The sequence below is a fragment of the Adiantum capillus-veneris genome, chromosome 15 (assembly GCF_014529385.1).
Source record: "Adiantum capillus-veneris isolate H3 chromosome 15, ASM1452938v2, whole genome shotgun sequence".
NCBI lineage: Eukaryota > Viridiplantae > Streptophyta > Polypodiopsida > Polypodiales > Pteridaceae > Adiantum > Adiantum capillus-veneris.
The window spans coordinates 48677495-48695248 of NC_140945.1; the positions used below are offsets into that span (position 1 = coordinate 48677495).

Here is a 17754-nt window from a genome sequence, read left to right on the forward strand (position 1 = left end):
AAGTGACACATAGCATTAAAGAGGGGGAGGTAAGGGGACTTCTCTGCCCTCGATCCCCTTACCCCCCCCTCATTAATACTATGTGTTATTTAGTCCTGAGGCTTGCACACGAAAGAGCTTCGCCTCTGGCTCTCTGTTGCCTACTTGGCTCGTACGACATTTGCTTGTCGTCCTCTTCTCATTCTCCCTCCCCTATCCATCCTCCACTCCACCCATCCTCTCGTGGCTTCATCTCAACGTATAACTAGGGGCTCATGCTCCAATGAATGACAGATGGAGACACAGAGAAAAAAGCTCATGCTCCTTTTGTGCCCTTCTGCCTTGCTGCTCACCTCACAGCAGCCAAGCCTGCAACCTTGTTGGGAATTTTGTCGCGCCCTTGTGCAAACCCTTGCACTGTAGCCCTCTGCAATCACCCCTCCTGGTTCTTCTGTGTGTGTGTGCGCGCACACACACACACACACACACACACACACACACATCGTATATGTACTGATTCTACATAGCATCGTGCTTCAATGCCAAAAAACATCTCTTTCTATCATTGCTACACTTGGCATTGCCTTTTCCCACAAGCATTTTCGTTCCCCAAAGCGAAGGGTATCTTGCTAGATTCCGGTCAAAGAAATTGGTTCAAAATCAGGCACACATACCTAGGGCCCATGACAAAGCCTAATAATGACCCTATCTTGAAGTTGTTTATGCCAATTACATTTAGCTTTGATTGAGAGATAATGACTCTCTAGACTCCCATCCTTGCCAGCCAACATGCAAGAGATTCAAAGGTTCTTGTGGCTGATGCATCATTCAGTACAGGTTGGGGTCACGCTGAGGCAACGAAAGAAAGCTGAGGGAGCATGCTCAGTGAAAAAGTGCCATTTGGACAACTCTGTTCACATAAGGCGGAGGAAGTGGGCACTTAGTAGTTTCTTCCACCACCCTCTGTGACGCCCCAGAATCTGGGCGCGTCAGGTTGAGGTGCGTGGTGGGTGCGTTTGCTTTCAAAGGGCCCGGCTCGGACGGGACCGGCTCGGGCGGAGGGGTGTTTTGTCTTCAAGGGCCTGGCTCGGACTGGACCGGCTCAGGTGGGCCCGGCTCGGACGGTACCGGCTCGGGTCGAGGTCTTGTCTTCCAGGGGGCCTGGCTCGGACGGGACCGGCTCAGGTGGGCCCGGCTCGGACGGGACCGGCTCGGGTCGAGGTGTTTCTTCAAGGGATCCTCGCTCGGACGGCACCGGCTCAGGAGGGCCCGGCTCGGACGGGACCGGCTCGGGTCGAGTTGCCTTCACGGGGGCCCGGCTCGGACGGGACCGGCTCGGGCGTGGTTGCGTTCCATGGGTCGACGGCCGTGTTGCGTTTCGGGGGTCTTGCGTTCCGGGTCCCTTGCCCCACGTAGCCTCAGGCTCCGCCGCACTCACGGAGGGTCATAGCGTGCCCTGGGGAACCTTGCGTGGAGTCCCCACGGTGCACGAGTGCGTGGAGTGAGGCTAGCGTGTCTAGGTGGGGGGTCCCCTCCCGTGGCCGTTTTCGGGAGGCTCATACCCCTTATATACACCCCCGGTTGAAGAGAGTTCGACGACCTCGTCGAACGGAGGGAAAAGAGTGCTTGGCTATGCATGAGGCCAAGGGACTAAGGGGTGCATATAAGTGCAAGTGAGCAAAAACTGTACCCGAATGCAAGTAGGTAGAATGCTTTGTTTTTGTCATTTTTGGAAATGAGTGTGTGTATTTTTTGGGTTTTTGGCAGAAGGCTGAAAAAGTATGCTTTGAACACCCAAGTAGAATTTCCCATACTTGAGCATTCCCCGAATAGGTAACCCGATGTGTGCGGAGCCACCTGCTGCGTTGGCCCGCGTGGAGACTTCTTAGAAAGTCGAGTTGGAAGGAGAGTCCGTCGCAATGCAGCACTTGCGGAGTTGCAAGGAAGCTTACCGTCATGTGGGACGCGCGTTGTAGACTTAGACTGACACCAGCTTTGGTTTCCAATCGCCGAATCTTGAATCGGGCAAGGTTTCTTGGTTAGATGCAGTCTTCGGGTCGAAGTAGCTTTGGCGCGTCATGACACCATGAGGGCTTTGGCTGATCCTTCAATCTTCAAACTGATCCCTGTGTGTCCCTGTGTGGACGTCATTTGGAGGGCTAGCTCGGGGCCCTGTGGTCTCTTTGTAGACTTGAATGGGTCTTCAGTTCAGCATGGGCCACAAACGTGGCTGGGGCGCGACGAACACAGTTGGATTGGTCCGTCGCGTTTTTGGTAGTTCAGATTTTTGATATGAAGAGCCCTGTCTGGCTCAGATCTTTCCTTTTTGTGTTGGAGGTGCCCGGCTCGGATCGGGGCCGGCGCGGGTCACGGGTGACGGCCTGGGGTTTGGACGCGTCACGGGGACGGGGGCGGGGAGCTCTTTCCTGCAGCTCTGATACCAAGTGTGACGCCCCAGAATCTGGGCGCGTCAGGTTGAGGTGCGTGGTGGGCGCGTTTGCTTTCAAAGGGCCCGGCTCGGACGGGACCGGCTCGGGCGGAGGGGTGTTTTGTCTTCAAGGGCCTGGCTCGGACGGGACCGGCTCAGGTGGGCCCGGCTCGGGTCGAGGTGTTGTCTTCCAGGGGGCCTGGCTCGGACGGGACCGGCTCGGGTGGGCCCGGCTCGGACAGGACCGGCTCGGGTCGAGGTGTTTCTTCAAGGGGTCCTGGCTCGGACGACACCGGCTCAGGAGGGCCCGGCTCGGACGAGACCGGCTCGGATCGAGTTGCCTTCACGGGGGCCCGGTTCGGACGGGACCGGCTCGGACGTGGTTGCGTTCCATGGGTCGACGACAGTGTTGCGTTTCGGGGGTCTTGCGTTTCGGGTCCCTAGCCCCACGTAGCCTCAGGCTCCGCCGCACTCACGGAAAGTCATAGCGTGCCCTGGGGAACCTTGCATGGAGTCCTCACGGTGCACGAGTGCGTGGAGTGAGGCTAGCGTGTGTAGGTGGGGGGTCCCCTCCCGTGACCGTTTTCGGGAGGCTTATACCCCTTATACCCTCATTTCCCCCCCCCCCCCCCCCCCCCCCCCCCCCCCCCCCTTTCCGGTACTTCCACTCTGATAGCCTCCAATCGCATGCTGCCAAGCAACCTCTGTAGTGCGTGCTGCCTCTGCCCTTTGTGAACGCCTCCCCGTAGTTCCTTCCGCCTGGAACAAGGCTTGCAAAGGCGTTTTCTTCAACTTTGATAGCCTCCAATCGCATGCTGCCAAGCAACCCGTGCAGTGCGTGCTACCTCCGCCCTTTGTGAACGCTTTTTCCCATAGTTCCTTCCGCCTGGAACAAGGCTTGCAAAGGCGTTTTCTTCCGCCGCTCACTATGAACTGGGGCCATAGAGGTTTTGCCTAGAAAGTGCATGATGGATATATTTTATTAGAAAGTAGCCAAACACAAAACAATTCGAAACCCAGATGTTCAAAGCAAATCACTAGCAATTAGAGGCTAACATACAATTCCTCATCTAGTGACCGTATGCAAGCAGGACATTTAACCGCTCTACAGTGTAGAAACAAACAAGGCAATTCATTTCCATGGAAGCTTCCACCCCCAATCCAAAACCCAAATGTCCAGAGCAAAGGACTAGGGAATCAATTAAAAGGGGATTTGAACTCAGCATTGAGCGATGCCATGGAGCTTGGATGGGCCCCCATGCCGCAGCTTGGGAGTTCACACAAGGCATACCCAACAAATTTGTCAGATGCTCAGGGAGGGCTCAATGGAGAGGAGTGTTTGTGCTTCGGTCTTGAGGCACCCGCTCTGCTTCAACATGCGGACAGAAGAATGGCAACAACAATGCTCACATATACTTTGCCCCTCAACAATGCTCACATATACTGGTTTCTAGTGCAAAGTTCCTGATTGAAAATGATAAATCCCGGTTGTGAATGCTGTTGGCCTATTTGAAAGAAAGCCAAGATGGGTTTATTTGTTTGTGTGAAAGGCTTGCTCCATGCTTGGTATCCGCAGCCTGGAGGAGGATCACCTTGCCACTAGTTACAAAATTGTCATGCATCATCTTATATTCTTGCTGATATCAAATGCTACCATGCATTTTGTACTGCATTTGCAGCCGAAATTCGTGAGAACTCGCAAGGCGAGGCTCTTAGTTCCAATGCTCTTTGCTCGCATCTCGTACTGATCAAGATGCAGGGCAAGGGCAATGGGCCTGGCTGGCTTTTCTTACATGCTACCCACAAGGAATTGGACGCTTCGGAACAGGCTTGTTGATAAAGGGTCACTTGTCGTCATTGATTCTTTCTGTGGTTTAAAGGATGCTGGCTTTGTGGAGGAAATTCTAAAATGCTACTTAAATATGTTAGGCAGATGCTAGAACCTTGTTTTGTTGGTTTTCACTTTCTCCAAGGATGCACCTTTTAAAAAACCTTTAGTGTCAGGTGCAATAAAAGGCTAATAAAAAAGCTGGCTCTACACATGTTTTGGAATTGAATAAAACCACGCCTTATTGTTTGAAAGTTTGATTAAATAGCCTCTCTTGTAAGTGTAAATCTGGAACTACTACAAGTTATAATATACCCTCCTATCGAGTGCATGTGATACATCTACAGATCCACAAGGTGCACCACCCGGGGTTCACTTTGAAGGTCGAAGATGCAAACCTGTATAACCAGGGAGGACACAAAGAGAGAGTAATGAGACTGTCAAGCGTCTGCCTTCGGTTTCTCGGGGCATAGTCCTGGTCGTTCTTCTTGTCCACTTTTATGGTGGATAAGGGGAGCGGCCGGGCTTGCCCCGCCCCACTCCGAAAACAAAACAAAACAAAAAGTAATGAGACTGTCAAGCATATATTTTGCAACCCGTAATAGACTGCTTTACTCATGAGATTGGAGATAATAATGCAAAGTCGATACTTGCTGAATGATGTAATGTACAACGTGCAGTCTGCTCATGTGAACAAGGAAGCTTTGTTATCCATGCATGTCCTCATTCAACATTGTTGTTGTATGGCGCTTATCTGCAGCTGCCATGGTTCTTGGCCTTTTGCAATGTAAAAGGACTAGCTTCTTCTTCTCCATGCAAGCTGGTTGCTTTCACCACCAACATTGATTGACTCCCTGCTTCCAATTTGTGGCCCTTGCAAAGGGGTGGCCATCCATTCATTGATGAAATGTGCGTTTGGATTGCTGCCATAGCTAGAGCTTCTGAAACAAAAGAGGATAAATGATAAGTTGGTATATCATCCAAGTAGGACAAAGGGTGTGCATCGATGGCAATTAACAGAAATTGATTTAAGAGAGACGACCTTGATCCCAAGAGTTTCAAACAAGTTAGTTTGTCAGTTGTGGGTTCAAATCCACTCTCAAGCCAAGAATGATAGCTGCCCACAATTGTTGTCTTTTTAATGGCAAGGCTCTTTCCAAGAGCTATCCCTTCTCCAGTGGTCAGAAAAAGGGGGATCCAGTGAGGCCCCTTCATTGTTTCAGCTTGTGTTACATTGGATGCTATGGGTGGCTTTTGCCTTTCAGTACATGACCCTTGCTGACCCATGGAAGATGGCAAACCCATGGAAGGAGAAAGCCGCCTTACCACTTGTGTGGCCATCTTCTTAGGGTCCCACATCCGGGCCCTCCTCATGTGCTCGGTTATTTTTATGTATTGTAGGACCATGCCACCATCTCCCTTGGGTGTGTTTGAGAAGAGAGAACAAAACAAAACCTTGATTCATGAAAGTGCTCCTTACCTCTGATGTGTGCCAGATGAATAATCGGCACTCCCCACTCGGATAAGCCTTCGTCGTGAGCTACTGTAATCTTCATTTGAACCATCTGTGCTTGTACTTGCAATATGCTTTTCAAAGAAGTCCAAACATGTATAAGCATTCTCATCAACTGGAGAGGTCATGGAGATGCTGTTGGATTTTGGGTCTCTCTTTTTCTTGTAATGGGAATGAACCCAGCCTCTTAAATGCCACAGCCTTTTACTGCGACTATTACCATCTTGAGGGGAGAGTGCCACAAGGTTATCTTCACCATTGCAGAGCATTTTGCAAGGACCATGATTTGCAGAAAAGGGAGGACACGCGTCTAAATTGGCTGCACTCTCACCCTCAAGATTCACATTGAGTGGAGATACATCCAAGAATGAATTTTCCTGAGAGGTAGCATTCAAAGAATTTGATTGTTGCCCTCCCGAGGCTTCCTCACAAACCATCTCCCCATGTATATAGCGCATGCTTGGGGTTCGTTGAATGTGCCTTGTATTTACGGGCTTGATCACCTCCAGCCCTCTTCCACATGAAACTAGATGTAGAAACCGGCCTGAGCTGCTGCATAAGCTCGTCGCATAAGGCTTAACTTTGGATGATCTCAAAGCAGATTTTGATTGATTCTTGCAGATGTGACCATCAACAGCATCGGCGGATATGTTCTCGCTGAATTCTGCAGATAGACTTGTGGGAGTCTCCCTACCTTGACTATTGCGATCTAACGGGGACTTAGACGTTGCCATTGCCTGTTCTTCATTAAGAGGGGCCTCTTTGTCTGAGTAGACTCTCGATGATAAAAGTATTTCTGCTTCTTGCAGTTTTTGATCCTCGGCCAAAACATGACTCAATTTATCTGAGTTGAGTTTTTGAAGCTGAGCAACACTACTGCTGACCACACTGCTACTTGAAGCTGAATGTGCTGATGTTGTTGTCATTGATGAGGAGGAAGTCGAGCAAGGGGGCGGGGATATCTCCTCTCTGCGGAGCTCTATCAATGTACTTCGTAAGGACACTTTTTGCTTGAAAAATGAACCATCTCTGCTTTTCAGACATGGAAAATTATCTGTTTGGTAGAAGTCAGGAAGACATGGTAGTTTACCTTTCCCATACTCATCAGCAATATGTACGGTGTCATCATCTTCGCCAGTCTGCGTTGTGACATCAGCCCCAACATTAGGGCATGGATTCAAGGAAGGATTTACCTGCTTGATGACTGAAAATTCAGTTGAATCATATGGTTTTCTCTCTATGATGGGCCCCTTCAGCTGGTGGAGCTTAGAAGTGCTCAGCTTTTTACTCAGTCCGAGGTTTTCGGTATGTTGCTTGGCAATGTGGCTGCTGTAATTCAAAGGCGTCGATGCTTGGCTCTCTGCATAGTCATAATTCACATCAATTGCCTTGGCCAAATGTAGATGCTCCAACCCCTCTATCACTCCAAGGTTGAATGGGATGTTATCATCATGTCGATGAGAGTAGGCGTTAGAGGGGCTTTCAACCATAATTTTGTTGTTGGCATGATCAATGTTTATGCCATTGGCGAATTGAACCGCTGTGGACGTCGGAGCTGCGAGCTCTGCCAATCTAGAAGCCGGCTGCACTTGAGTAGAAATACCATGCTCATCTGGTAAATGCAAAACACAGAGTGACTCAATGGTTTTTGACAAACTAGCCTCAAGGCAGAATCTTCAAGTTGTGTGTGGAAAATATGAGAGCATTGCACACACATCCATGGACAGCTTACTTTGAGCAGAAGGAGGGATCTGCTCCATTGTGCATGATGACTCTGTTCTGCAACCTTTAATAACATATTCAGAGCCATTATGCGTCGGGAAGATAAGATCGTTGTCAGACTCCAAGTCCTGCCATACAAAACCCTCCTTATAACTCCTGTCAATCAGAACTCCACAAGTCAACCTCAATTTAAGTACATTACACATCATTTTGAAGGAAGTAGCTGAATTGTTGGACAACCAAAAATGTGTTTCATACAACCAATTGCCCATACCTTTTGTACGACCATGAGAAAGATGACGGCGTCACCCCTCGCAGACTCGCAAGCCGGACCTTCACATCTGCAATAAGAGCATGACAAAATTGGCAATTAAATAGCTTGATTAACCCATCTTTTGATTCTAATGTTGATGACCGAGTGTAGATTGAGCAACTTGAAGCAATTATCGTAAAATTCACCTCTCAAGCAAAGTCCTCTTGAGGAAGAAAGAGAGATTTCCATCAAGTGAGGCTGCTCCAATAGTCCACCTCTGTAGCTCAAGAAGTAGACTACCTGCACCTTCTTTGGCAGAGCAACAGCTGTAGGGGGCGTAGTACTCGAATAGGTTTGTGAGCTGTGTATGGGTTTTTGATCCATGGTGGATGCAGCACAGTTCTGCTCATATCAACCCTAACATGGCCTGCTCACTCATTTCTTCGAGCTATTGCAAAGAGAGGTTTACTTATACATCCTCTTCCGTATTGTGCTGCATGATTGATGATTGATTGATGAAAATTGACTTCTGGTTTGGAAGAAGAATGTGGGGATCCATCCACAGAGAGTCTTACAAGGCAGTAGGAAAATTGTCTTTGTGGCTACATTTAAAGGCTCCGACCCTTTAACAGAACAAAAACAAGCCCAAACCATACAGATGATTTATCTATATTTTAGCCTTAATTCATGGAAACCATAGATAATGTGTAGATCATCTAGTACAATTCAGAGATCTAAATCATAGCTTTCTTTAGAACTATCATTCCAATACACTTAATGCATTCCAATGATCTAAATCATAGCTTTCTTTAGAACTATCATTCCAATACACTTAATGCATTCCAATCCCTGGAAGATTAAGAAAGCCTTCCATATGGTTGAGAATTCCTTGTAAATTGCACTACTATAGCTCTCTCATTTGTGGCATCAGAAAGCAACTCTTTTATAGCAATGATCATGGCTAGCTAGGCAGTAGAAACCCCCAAAAAAAGGACAGACAAGGACATAAAAGTAATGAGCTGCTGCCTGCATTACATTAATAATTTTTCACATGTGCAAGTGTGATGGCTTACATAGACCCAGACAGACAACAAAAAGGAGGAATTCCACAATGCACATAGTAATAAACAAATTGACTCATTCATTCCTGAAAAGACCTAACAAATTCTGTTGAGACATGAGAGATGGGAATCATGAGGATGTATAGCTCAGCTATAGTTCACACGGGCACGGTGCGATGGGACCATGTTCACACGCTATAAAAAGACAAAGACACTCATATTTCACGAAGACAGGCACGGGCACCTCTCAATGCCCAAGTTGTGGGCCCAATCCTCACAGGTGGGAAAAGAAGAAAAGAGGGGGGGGGGGGGGGGCTCGTCACTAAATGACACCTCCCCAGGGAGGTGGGATCAATGGCCCACAGTAGGCGTCGCGAGGCGGGTGCAATCCGGGCCGTCCGATCGACAGTTAAACTAGGTGTGAACTAAGCGTGAACTCGGAGATATGTGCACCACACCAAATTTGGTGTGAACTCGACGTGAACACGGTGTGAACTGGGGAGGGCCTGCACACCACACCAAATTTGGTGTGAACTCGGTGTGAACTAGGTGTAAACCTGTCCGCGACGCCGTGATCTATAAGCTTATCTCACACACACCTTTCAACGAATGCGCGATAGCTTAGTGGTTAGAGTCAATCCCATGGGGGAGAGGATAGTGGGTTCAAGTTTCGGATCCGAGAAAGTGGGAATCTTTTGCATTCCGTAGGAAATCCAACGGTCACGATTAACTAGTGATTGTGAGCCATTGATCCCACCTCCAAATGGAGGTGTCAATTAGTGACGAGGGGGGGGGGAGGGTATCTCGGGTATTAGGCTATGGTCACGCGAGGCTTAGTTTTGAGGAACACGGCTCGACCAGCTCTCTGACGAAGCAATCTTTTGCAGGTTTTCACCGGCTCAGTTATGTAACCATGCCCAAAAAGGCATTGTAACTATGCCCAAAAAGGCATAGTTTCAAAACTATTCCGGTTAGCTGCCGATCACTACTCCCGTTCTCTCTCCCACTGCTGCCCATCAACCTCTACAAATCCGTACCTGCCATGGTCAGATTTGGTCGAGGCTTATGAAAAACTAAGCCTCGTGTGACCATGCCCTTACTTCAGTACTCGAGATCCCACCGCAGATCCCATGAATGTGGAAGATATAGTGGAGGGGATGTATTATTGTAAAAAAGACAAATGTTGTGCATTGGGGCTTGGGGGATCGTGATGGAGTGGACGTGTGCCTGTGGAACACTCAAAACATTGAATTACATGGCTACAAGTTACAGCATAGTCCTCCACCTTTACAGAATAATAAGGAAAACAAAACAAAGACTGCTGCAAAGACCAAGACCTCAACACACAAAAATGATAAAAGTGCAAAAAGTAGTGCAAGTCATAAAGAACTTCCATTTGAAGTGAGTTGCATCACAACGAAGAACGTTATGGGTTCAATACTCTTGGACCAGATGTTGACTGGGGCAATTGGATGGTTGCGAGCATCCGATCAAAATTGTCATGGCAATCTAGCAATACCACCTCTCCTAATGCCACGAGGTAATTGTGGGGGGGATCTATGGATAAGATCAGTTTTTTTTTTTTTTTTTTTTAATGGAGCGCGGTGGGGTGGGGGGGGGGGGGGGGGGGGGGGAGGTGGAGGTGGAGGTGGTGGTTTGGCCATCGGATCGAGCTCATGAACTAGGTCCAGACTGAGGGTGAACTAGGCCTACTTGCATGAACGGCCAAGATTGCCGTCGATCCGTGAGCATTCACTATCTTTATCCGATGGTTGAGATTGCCCCTAATTATGTGGCCGGATGCCTAATCTCAACCGTAGATCACTCATTAATGTCCAAAATCTTGATAAAGATGATTATGGCTATCTTCCCCCACGTTCACTGTTCGCAAAAAAGTGTATTTTACCTCGATAAAATCCCGGCTAGATTCCAAGCTTGCGTCGCAAAAAACTGGCAAAAGTCTTTCGAGTTTTAGGGTGAAAATCATCAAATGCTTCAAATTTTTACCTAAAAATCAGAAGAATTTTAAGGGTGCCCTTATTTATTTTATTTTATTTTGTCCAAAGAAGCTAGGTTGGTTTGTCCTCCGTGACTCGGGTCATGGGTTCAAGTGCAGACAAGCGACTCTGATAGTGCTCACGAATGCTCATTCTATCATGCGAACGAGAATGCTCGTGCTGCTATTAAAAAATAGGTGTGCCCTTATTTTCTTTGGTTAGGGAAAATGTTTTTGGCAAGCCCTCTTGGAAGGATCTCAAAATGTTGTTCCAACATGGCTTAGGTACATGGTGGTGGTATCGGGAGATGCCTAGGTTTGGTTCGTGCTTGAGGTTATGATTCTTTCCTAACTGCGCTCATAAATAGCTGTTTGTAATTTCCTAGTTGAAAATAAAAAACCAAGGAAAATTTTTCTTTTATTTTTTCTCACGCAATGCTTCCCAACCATGACACATAGCTTTCAATCGAACTAGGCCTTGGCTATGCAACTATGCCCCTTTCTGATGTTCTGGACTTTTTCCTCCTTTCAAATAAAGTCAAGGCAAAGTTGGAACTAAGGGTGGCTTCACAAACTGGTGGCACCCGTCCATCACAAGGGTCCTACATGGCCGCTCTCAAAATGAGCCCCTTTTTGTGTTGGGCACCTATGGATCCACAACTAAATGGACATATATTATACTTCTCACGCTGCCTGTAGCGACGGTGATTGGGCTCCTTGAATAGCCCATGAAGGTACCTTGTCCACACGTGGTGGGAGTTCAAAACTCCAAGGCCCACTTTCTTTTTCAAAAAGTGGTTGGCAACTGCTTTATGGGTGTGCCCATTCCTGGGGGCTCAACCATGGAAAAGGTAAGTACATCCGTGATTGGATTGTCGGTGTGTGCCCTTCAACTTAGTGTGTGAAAGAGCTCCGGACACCCATTCCGATGTTGCGAAGTCGTATTGGTAGTGGCACATATGTTGAGGACATGATACCAAAATTTTACTAATCACCTAGCTTGACAATAGGCAACTACTTCGTTAGCAGAAGAATGACAAACAATGACCGGAAGCGGATGGGAACTCCAAGCACTACATCAAGTTTTCTAATAAAGCCATATGGAGTTTTCTTTGTATAATAAATTCTTATGGAACAAGGAGCTATGGAAAAAATGTACAACTCTTTTTAATAAAGCAAAATACTAGAGATATTATTTCATCTGGCTTTGAATTGGTGGAAAGGGGATGACTCTAAAAGGCTAAGGTGGTATTTTTAGCAAGCCAGTGAGTGGCTACGCTTACACTAAGGAAATTACCTGCACATGGCCAATTAAGGCTGTTACCTTATACATGTGGTAGTGATGTGTGCTTAGTATCAAGTTGGAAGGAAAATGCCCCCTCGGTTCCTAGTACTATTTGGCACAAGGTGCACTCGAAGGGGATCTATGGTTCCAATCAGATGTTGTGGACTCAGTACTATCTAACACGAGGTATTGAATGTAGTGTAAGCGGTGGGGTCTAGGGTGCTAAAGTGAAGTACATTTACTGTGAAGCACGGATGTCGTCTGATTTGTCCTTGTTTATCTTTTTTGTCCATGTTTACTTTTTTGGTCTGTGTTTACTTTTGTCGCTATCCAAGTTCACTTTATGAGAGAGAGGCTTTGCCTTGGGACACGCAAACCATACGGACGCGTGGTTAAGGCCTTGGGCTGCGAACGAGAAGGTCTTGTTTCGAGTCTCTAACGCGGGGAGTCGCGGGTCAAGGCTCTGAATGTTTTTTCATTCGTCCATTCTCCTCGAGATCCCCGCAACCTGTCCGCAACCGTTGATCCCACCGCCCTGCGGTCATTAAGACCCCGTGTTAGATAGTGCTTAGTTTCGAGGGGGGGCCTAGGGACTAAGTAACACGGGCATGGGAGGTTGGGATCTACGGTGGGGGATTGTGGGCCGGAGATCTAGGATGCGGGTACCTTACATTACTTTTTGTAATTTAGGGTACTTTATATTACAAAAAGTAATCTAGGATTTGAGCATGTGACCTCAGCCTTATGAAGCACATGTCCTAACCACTTTGTCTTGCGCGCGCTTCTGAAGCATGAGGACCCTAAATTACTTACAACATACTAGTATGTGACCCGTGCACTACTGCGGCAAAGAATAACATGGATTCATTTTTTCATTGCTTTTCTCATCTCCAAGGTAGCAGCATGTATGATGTTTCAACATGCATGTTGTATATGTATTGCACATACAATATCAAAGAGCACAAACTGACTCATGCCATATGAGACACACCACAAGGGTGCACGGATACACACACTATCCCATATCCCCCCTCTTTTTTTTTGCCTCTCCCTACTCATGCTTCCTTATCCCTTGTGTGCTACCTTGCCTTGGCTTCCTTCTAATTCGTGCCACACCGAGCATAGCCCCGCTCAAGCCACACTACAATGTCGCTCCCACACCCTTGTGTGATGATAGTGTATATGTGATGCCAACCCATTCCTTACATAGCTCTTGCATCATGATAGTGCATGTGTGATGCCAACCCTTCCCTTACATAGCTCTTATGTCCATCATTACCTAGATTGGTGCCGCCACTACTTTGCTAGCACACCCATATTACTACCAATGGAACTATGGAGTAGTACAATCAATAACATTGACTCGACCACCAGCTAGCCTATTACCATCATGTTGTTGCTAATGATTTCTCTCCTTCCTCTCCAACATGCACACGAACTTTCTTGATGCTACATTGGATTGTCGGTCAACCACGTGGCTATGACCACCTTGCATAGTCTCAATCTTCATTGTTGCCATTGCAACATCTACTATAGTTTGTTGAGAGTTTCAAACCATATAGCATGCTCTAACATTTCTCCGTTTAGAATGACAGCTTGAAAAAAAGTGCTAAATTTTTTCCCCACATTTTTGCTTGGGGTGATCCAAGTGAGCTTGGTTGGTCCTGGGAAAGAGGGAAAGAGCAAATTATACAATCTTTTGATGGATAAATCAAAAAGAGAGAAGAAGATTGATATGCTATATATACTTGTTTGTATATGTATGTGTGAATAAGAAAAAAAATTTGGAACAATCCTTCTATCACCCAAGTGAGGTATGTTGGTTATCCTGGTTCCCTCTAACTTATAGGTTTTGAGTTCATGACTCTTGGGATAGATCTGTGAGGTTTCTTTCAGATTGTTCCTGCCACGTTAAAAACTATCTTCTTCTCTTCTTGCTTTCTGTCTTATGGGTAGTTGAACTGCACACTCACACAAAGAGCCAAGACTGTGTTCCCCATTCTTTCTATCGATGGCACATGACTACAATTTGTACAATGTCGGGATTGGCTGCAAGCTGGGTGAAGCTTCTCCCCTCTTATCTCCATGATTAGCCATGAGCTTGCTATATTATCTCTAGGTAGCGTAGACCCGTAGGGGTTAGTCAGGCAGAAGCATCTCTGCAAGAGGTGGAGAGAATGAACATGCATGCAGAGGCCATGCTAATCTCGTTGCAAGACCCTTTGAAGTCACATCTCTTAAGATAGCAAGATAGTTCCCCTTCATCTCTCTCTCTCTCTCTCTCTCTCTCTCTCTCTCTCTCTCTCTCTCTCTCTCTCACACACACACACACACACACACACACACATGCGTGCACTCACATATACACAGGGTCCTGCAGCGTGCACGTGACGATACCTCTCTCTGTCTCTCTTGTTCTCTCTCTCTCTCTCTCTCTCTCTCTATCATTTTCCAGGTTCAAAAAGGTCTTTCTCTCACACTCACTCACTCTCTCGCTAAGACACACACACAGGTTCCAAAAGCTCGGCAAAACGTCGAGAGATTCACACACTACCTGTTGCTTCCTATTCGAGAAATGGGAGATTGGGAGGCAGCTGGCAAATAGATTGCACTCAAATCAAGGCTGCATACACGTTCCCTTTCTTTGAGCTTGACGACGCATGACCAGCTCTCTACTCAAGAATTTGCGCCTACCCGTGCTCTTGGATGTAATTCTTGGCTACGCTCTTGCTCATCCACGCTCTCACTCTCCACCATTGCAGGTCCTTTGTGCCGAGTTTGGGCCCAAAAAATTCCACATAAGAATCACCTCGGTCTCTCTCCTTTGTGTGTGTGTGTGTGTGTGTGTCTCTGGAGCATATGCTAATAAAAAAAGGAAAATGGTATAACTCTTCTATCACTCAAGTGTGGTAGATTGGTTATGCCACTTCCCTCTTGAATAACAGGTCTTGAGTTCAACTCTCCTTGTCCGATAGATCTTTAAGGTCTCTTGGGATAGTTTCCTACAATGGTAAAACTCTCTTCTTCTTCTTCTTCTCTCTCTCCCCCCCTCCCTGTAGTATGTGCAATAGCTCTCTCTTTGGGTTGATCTCTCTCTCTCTCTCTCACACACACACACTCTCACTCTCTCAAGACCAATTCTCTCTCTCTCTCTCTCTCTCTTCCAAACACACACACACACACACACAGTAGGGCTCGTCACCTGGATTGCTCTCTCTCTCTCTCTCTCTCAAACACACACACACACACACACACACACACACACACATAGTCTCACTTTGTCAAGACCAATCGTCTCTCTCTCTCTCTCTCTCTCTCTCTCTCTCTCACACACACACACACACACACACACACACACACACACACACACACACACACACACACACACACAAAACACAGGTCTTGTAGCAACACTCGGCCGATGGATCGATCTAGGTCTCTCTCTCTCTCTCTCTCTCTCTCTCTCTCTCTCTCTCTCTCTCTCTCTCTCTCTCTCTCTCTCTCTCTCTCTCTCTCTCCAACGACAAACAAAAATACACGATGGTGTCGCACTGTCGCCTGCTATTTTTGTTGCACGTACGATTCCTCTTACCTATTCAGAGCTGCGCGCATGTTTGAGAGGGAGGTTCTGCTCGACGTGTGGCAACGCTCACTGCTCGTTAAATTCTCAAGCTCCATAAAAAAAAGGAATAGATGTGCAAGGCGAGACATCGAAAGTAATCTAGGGTACCTCAAATTACCTTTGGCACCACCGCGGCCAAGATCTACGGTCCGCAATGCCTCACTATAGATCCCACCTTTCCATGCCCGTGTCACTTAGTCCCGAGGGAGGGGAGATTTGGCATTTGAAAATTTGTTAAGGTCAATGTAAGAAAAAAAATCGGGGACCATTGTATTTTAACTGGCTAAAATCCTATAATCCCGATTAGATTTTGACTCTTGAACTTGCCTTGAAGAAAATCGAGAAATTTTCACAAGTTTTAGTGTAATTACTAGCAAAAGCTTCAAATATTGACCTAAAAACGGGGAGAAATTTAAGTTTGCCCTTATTTTCATCGGTTAGGAAATATGTCATTTTCTAGCCGTGGTTAAGGACCAAGTTAGGATGCACGAGTGGTCTTGTGATAGATGGATCATAGTCATAGTACGGCTATACTACAACATGAATTATTGAAGTGAGAAAAACATGAGATTTCGACACCATGATGGTGGTGCTACTAATTACAATGTCATGAGGCCCAAGGGCATGGTCTCCCCTTTATCATAAACGAAAACGATGGACTTGGAGTCGGTTGGTATGATAGTTTAGCGACTTTTCCTTGGGCACCCAACCTTCGTAATTGCTACTCACAACTTTACCTAGATTTACCTTTGCCCTTTCTCATTTGTATAGGTAGGTAAGGAAAGGCTATTGAAAAGCCGCAACCTCGGAGGATTCCTTTTCATGTAGGCTACTAGGCTTCCTTGTGGTGTTTAAATGGTAACAAACATACTTTGGTGCAATACATAACACATTTTCTTAAACACCCTTTATGTCTCCTTCTCAAGGGACAATGTTAGCAAATATTGGCATTTATATTGCGGTCAGACGATCGCTAGTATTAGTTACATGTAAACTTGTGCAACTAGCCTATGCCAAAATCAATAGAGTTTCAAAGAGTCTTGCATCGTTATATATGAGACAAATAACTAGCGCATGTGTGACCATGCATGAGGCACACTTATCCAAAAGAAAGTAACTGATAACTATGGTCTCTATAACCATTTTCTTAATGCGTTTCACTAGCAAAATTTTGGAATCTTGACTAGAAAGCAGGAAACTTTTGAGTCTTCAAAGGTAAACCTACTACATTTAAGTTTGAAGAGATTGTATGGAAAAGCATGGAATGGTTCCCTCTATGGGAAAACACAAAGATTTAGTGGAAGCAAGCACTTATAGACATTAGAGAAAGTACGAATTGCGAGCTTCCAACCACCAGTCGCAACATTGTTTGAATAGGCCTCGTAGTAGTGGCTACGAAAAGTGGTATATCAGCACCCATTTTGTATCATTGGCTCCTCAAGGCATAGGCTGTGGTTGAGGCTTAATGTACATTCTTTTCTATAATAATACAAATTTACCATTCACAATTGTGGGTATGGGAAACAAAAAAGGTATTATGAGAAACTCAGATGGGTGCCTACCTCCTTTTCATGGATGAATGAATGTGTGTGTGTGTGTGTGTGAGTGAGTGAGAGAGAGAGAGAGAGAGAGAGAGACCTTTTAAAGCTATGTAGGGCCAAAAACACAATGCTTCCAACAACCCATTTGACTACTTCTGTGGAAAAGCATAGAGATGGAGCTTTGATATCACTCCACAAAAAGAGAGAAAACAAGTTAAAATAAAAAAAGGCCTTTCTTTTACGTTGCTAATTAAAAGTACTTTAATAGAGAGAAATAGAGAATTTAAAAAACTTTACAATAGGTCAATTAAAACCAAAATGTGCAAATTGGAGATGCAAAGAAAATGCTCTCTCTCTCTCTCCCCCCCCCCCCCCCCCCCCCACCCAAAAGAGAGAGAGAGAGAGAGAGAGAGCATAAAATACATGTGAAAGTCTAGAAATTGTCTCATTCTTGACATAAAATATAGCATTTGAATAGAGTGTACAATGACATTCTCCATGACAAAACCAAATTTACAAGTGAGAG

The 17754-nt window shown here is 46.3% G+C and overlaps 1 protein-coding gene across 1 annotated transcript; it reads right to left on the reverse strand.

Annotated features, from left to right (window-relative positions):
* Positions 1 to 4822: 4822 nt before the first annotated feature.
* On the reverse strand, positions 4823 to 8828 carry LOC147440643 (uncharacterized). Its single transcript, XM_086482510.1, has 5 exons — positions 7930 to 8828; positions 7745 to 7811; positions 7481 to 7626; positions 5716 to 7360; positions 4823 to 5176 (listed from the first exon to the last, which is right to left on the reverse strand). Exons 1-5 carry the CDS (start codon positions 8105 to 8107, stop codon positions 5032 to 5034), a joined length of 2181 nt encoding a protein of 726 aa, XP_086338636.1. The 5' UTR covers positions 8108 to 8828; the 3' UTR covers positions 4823 to 5031.
* Positions 8829 to 17754: the final 8926 nt, after the last annotated feature.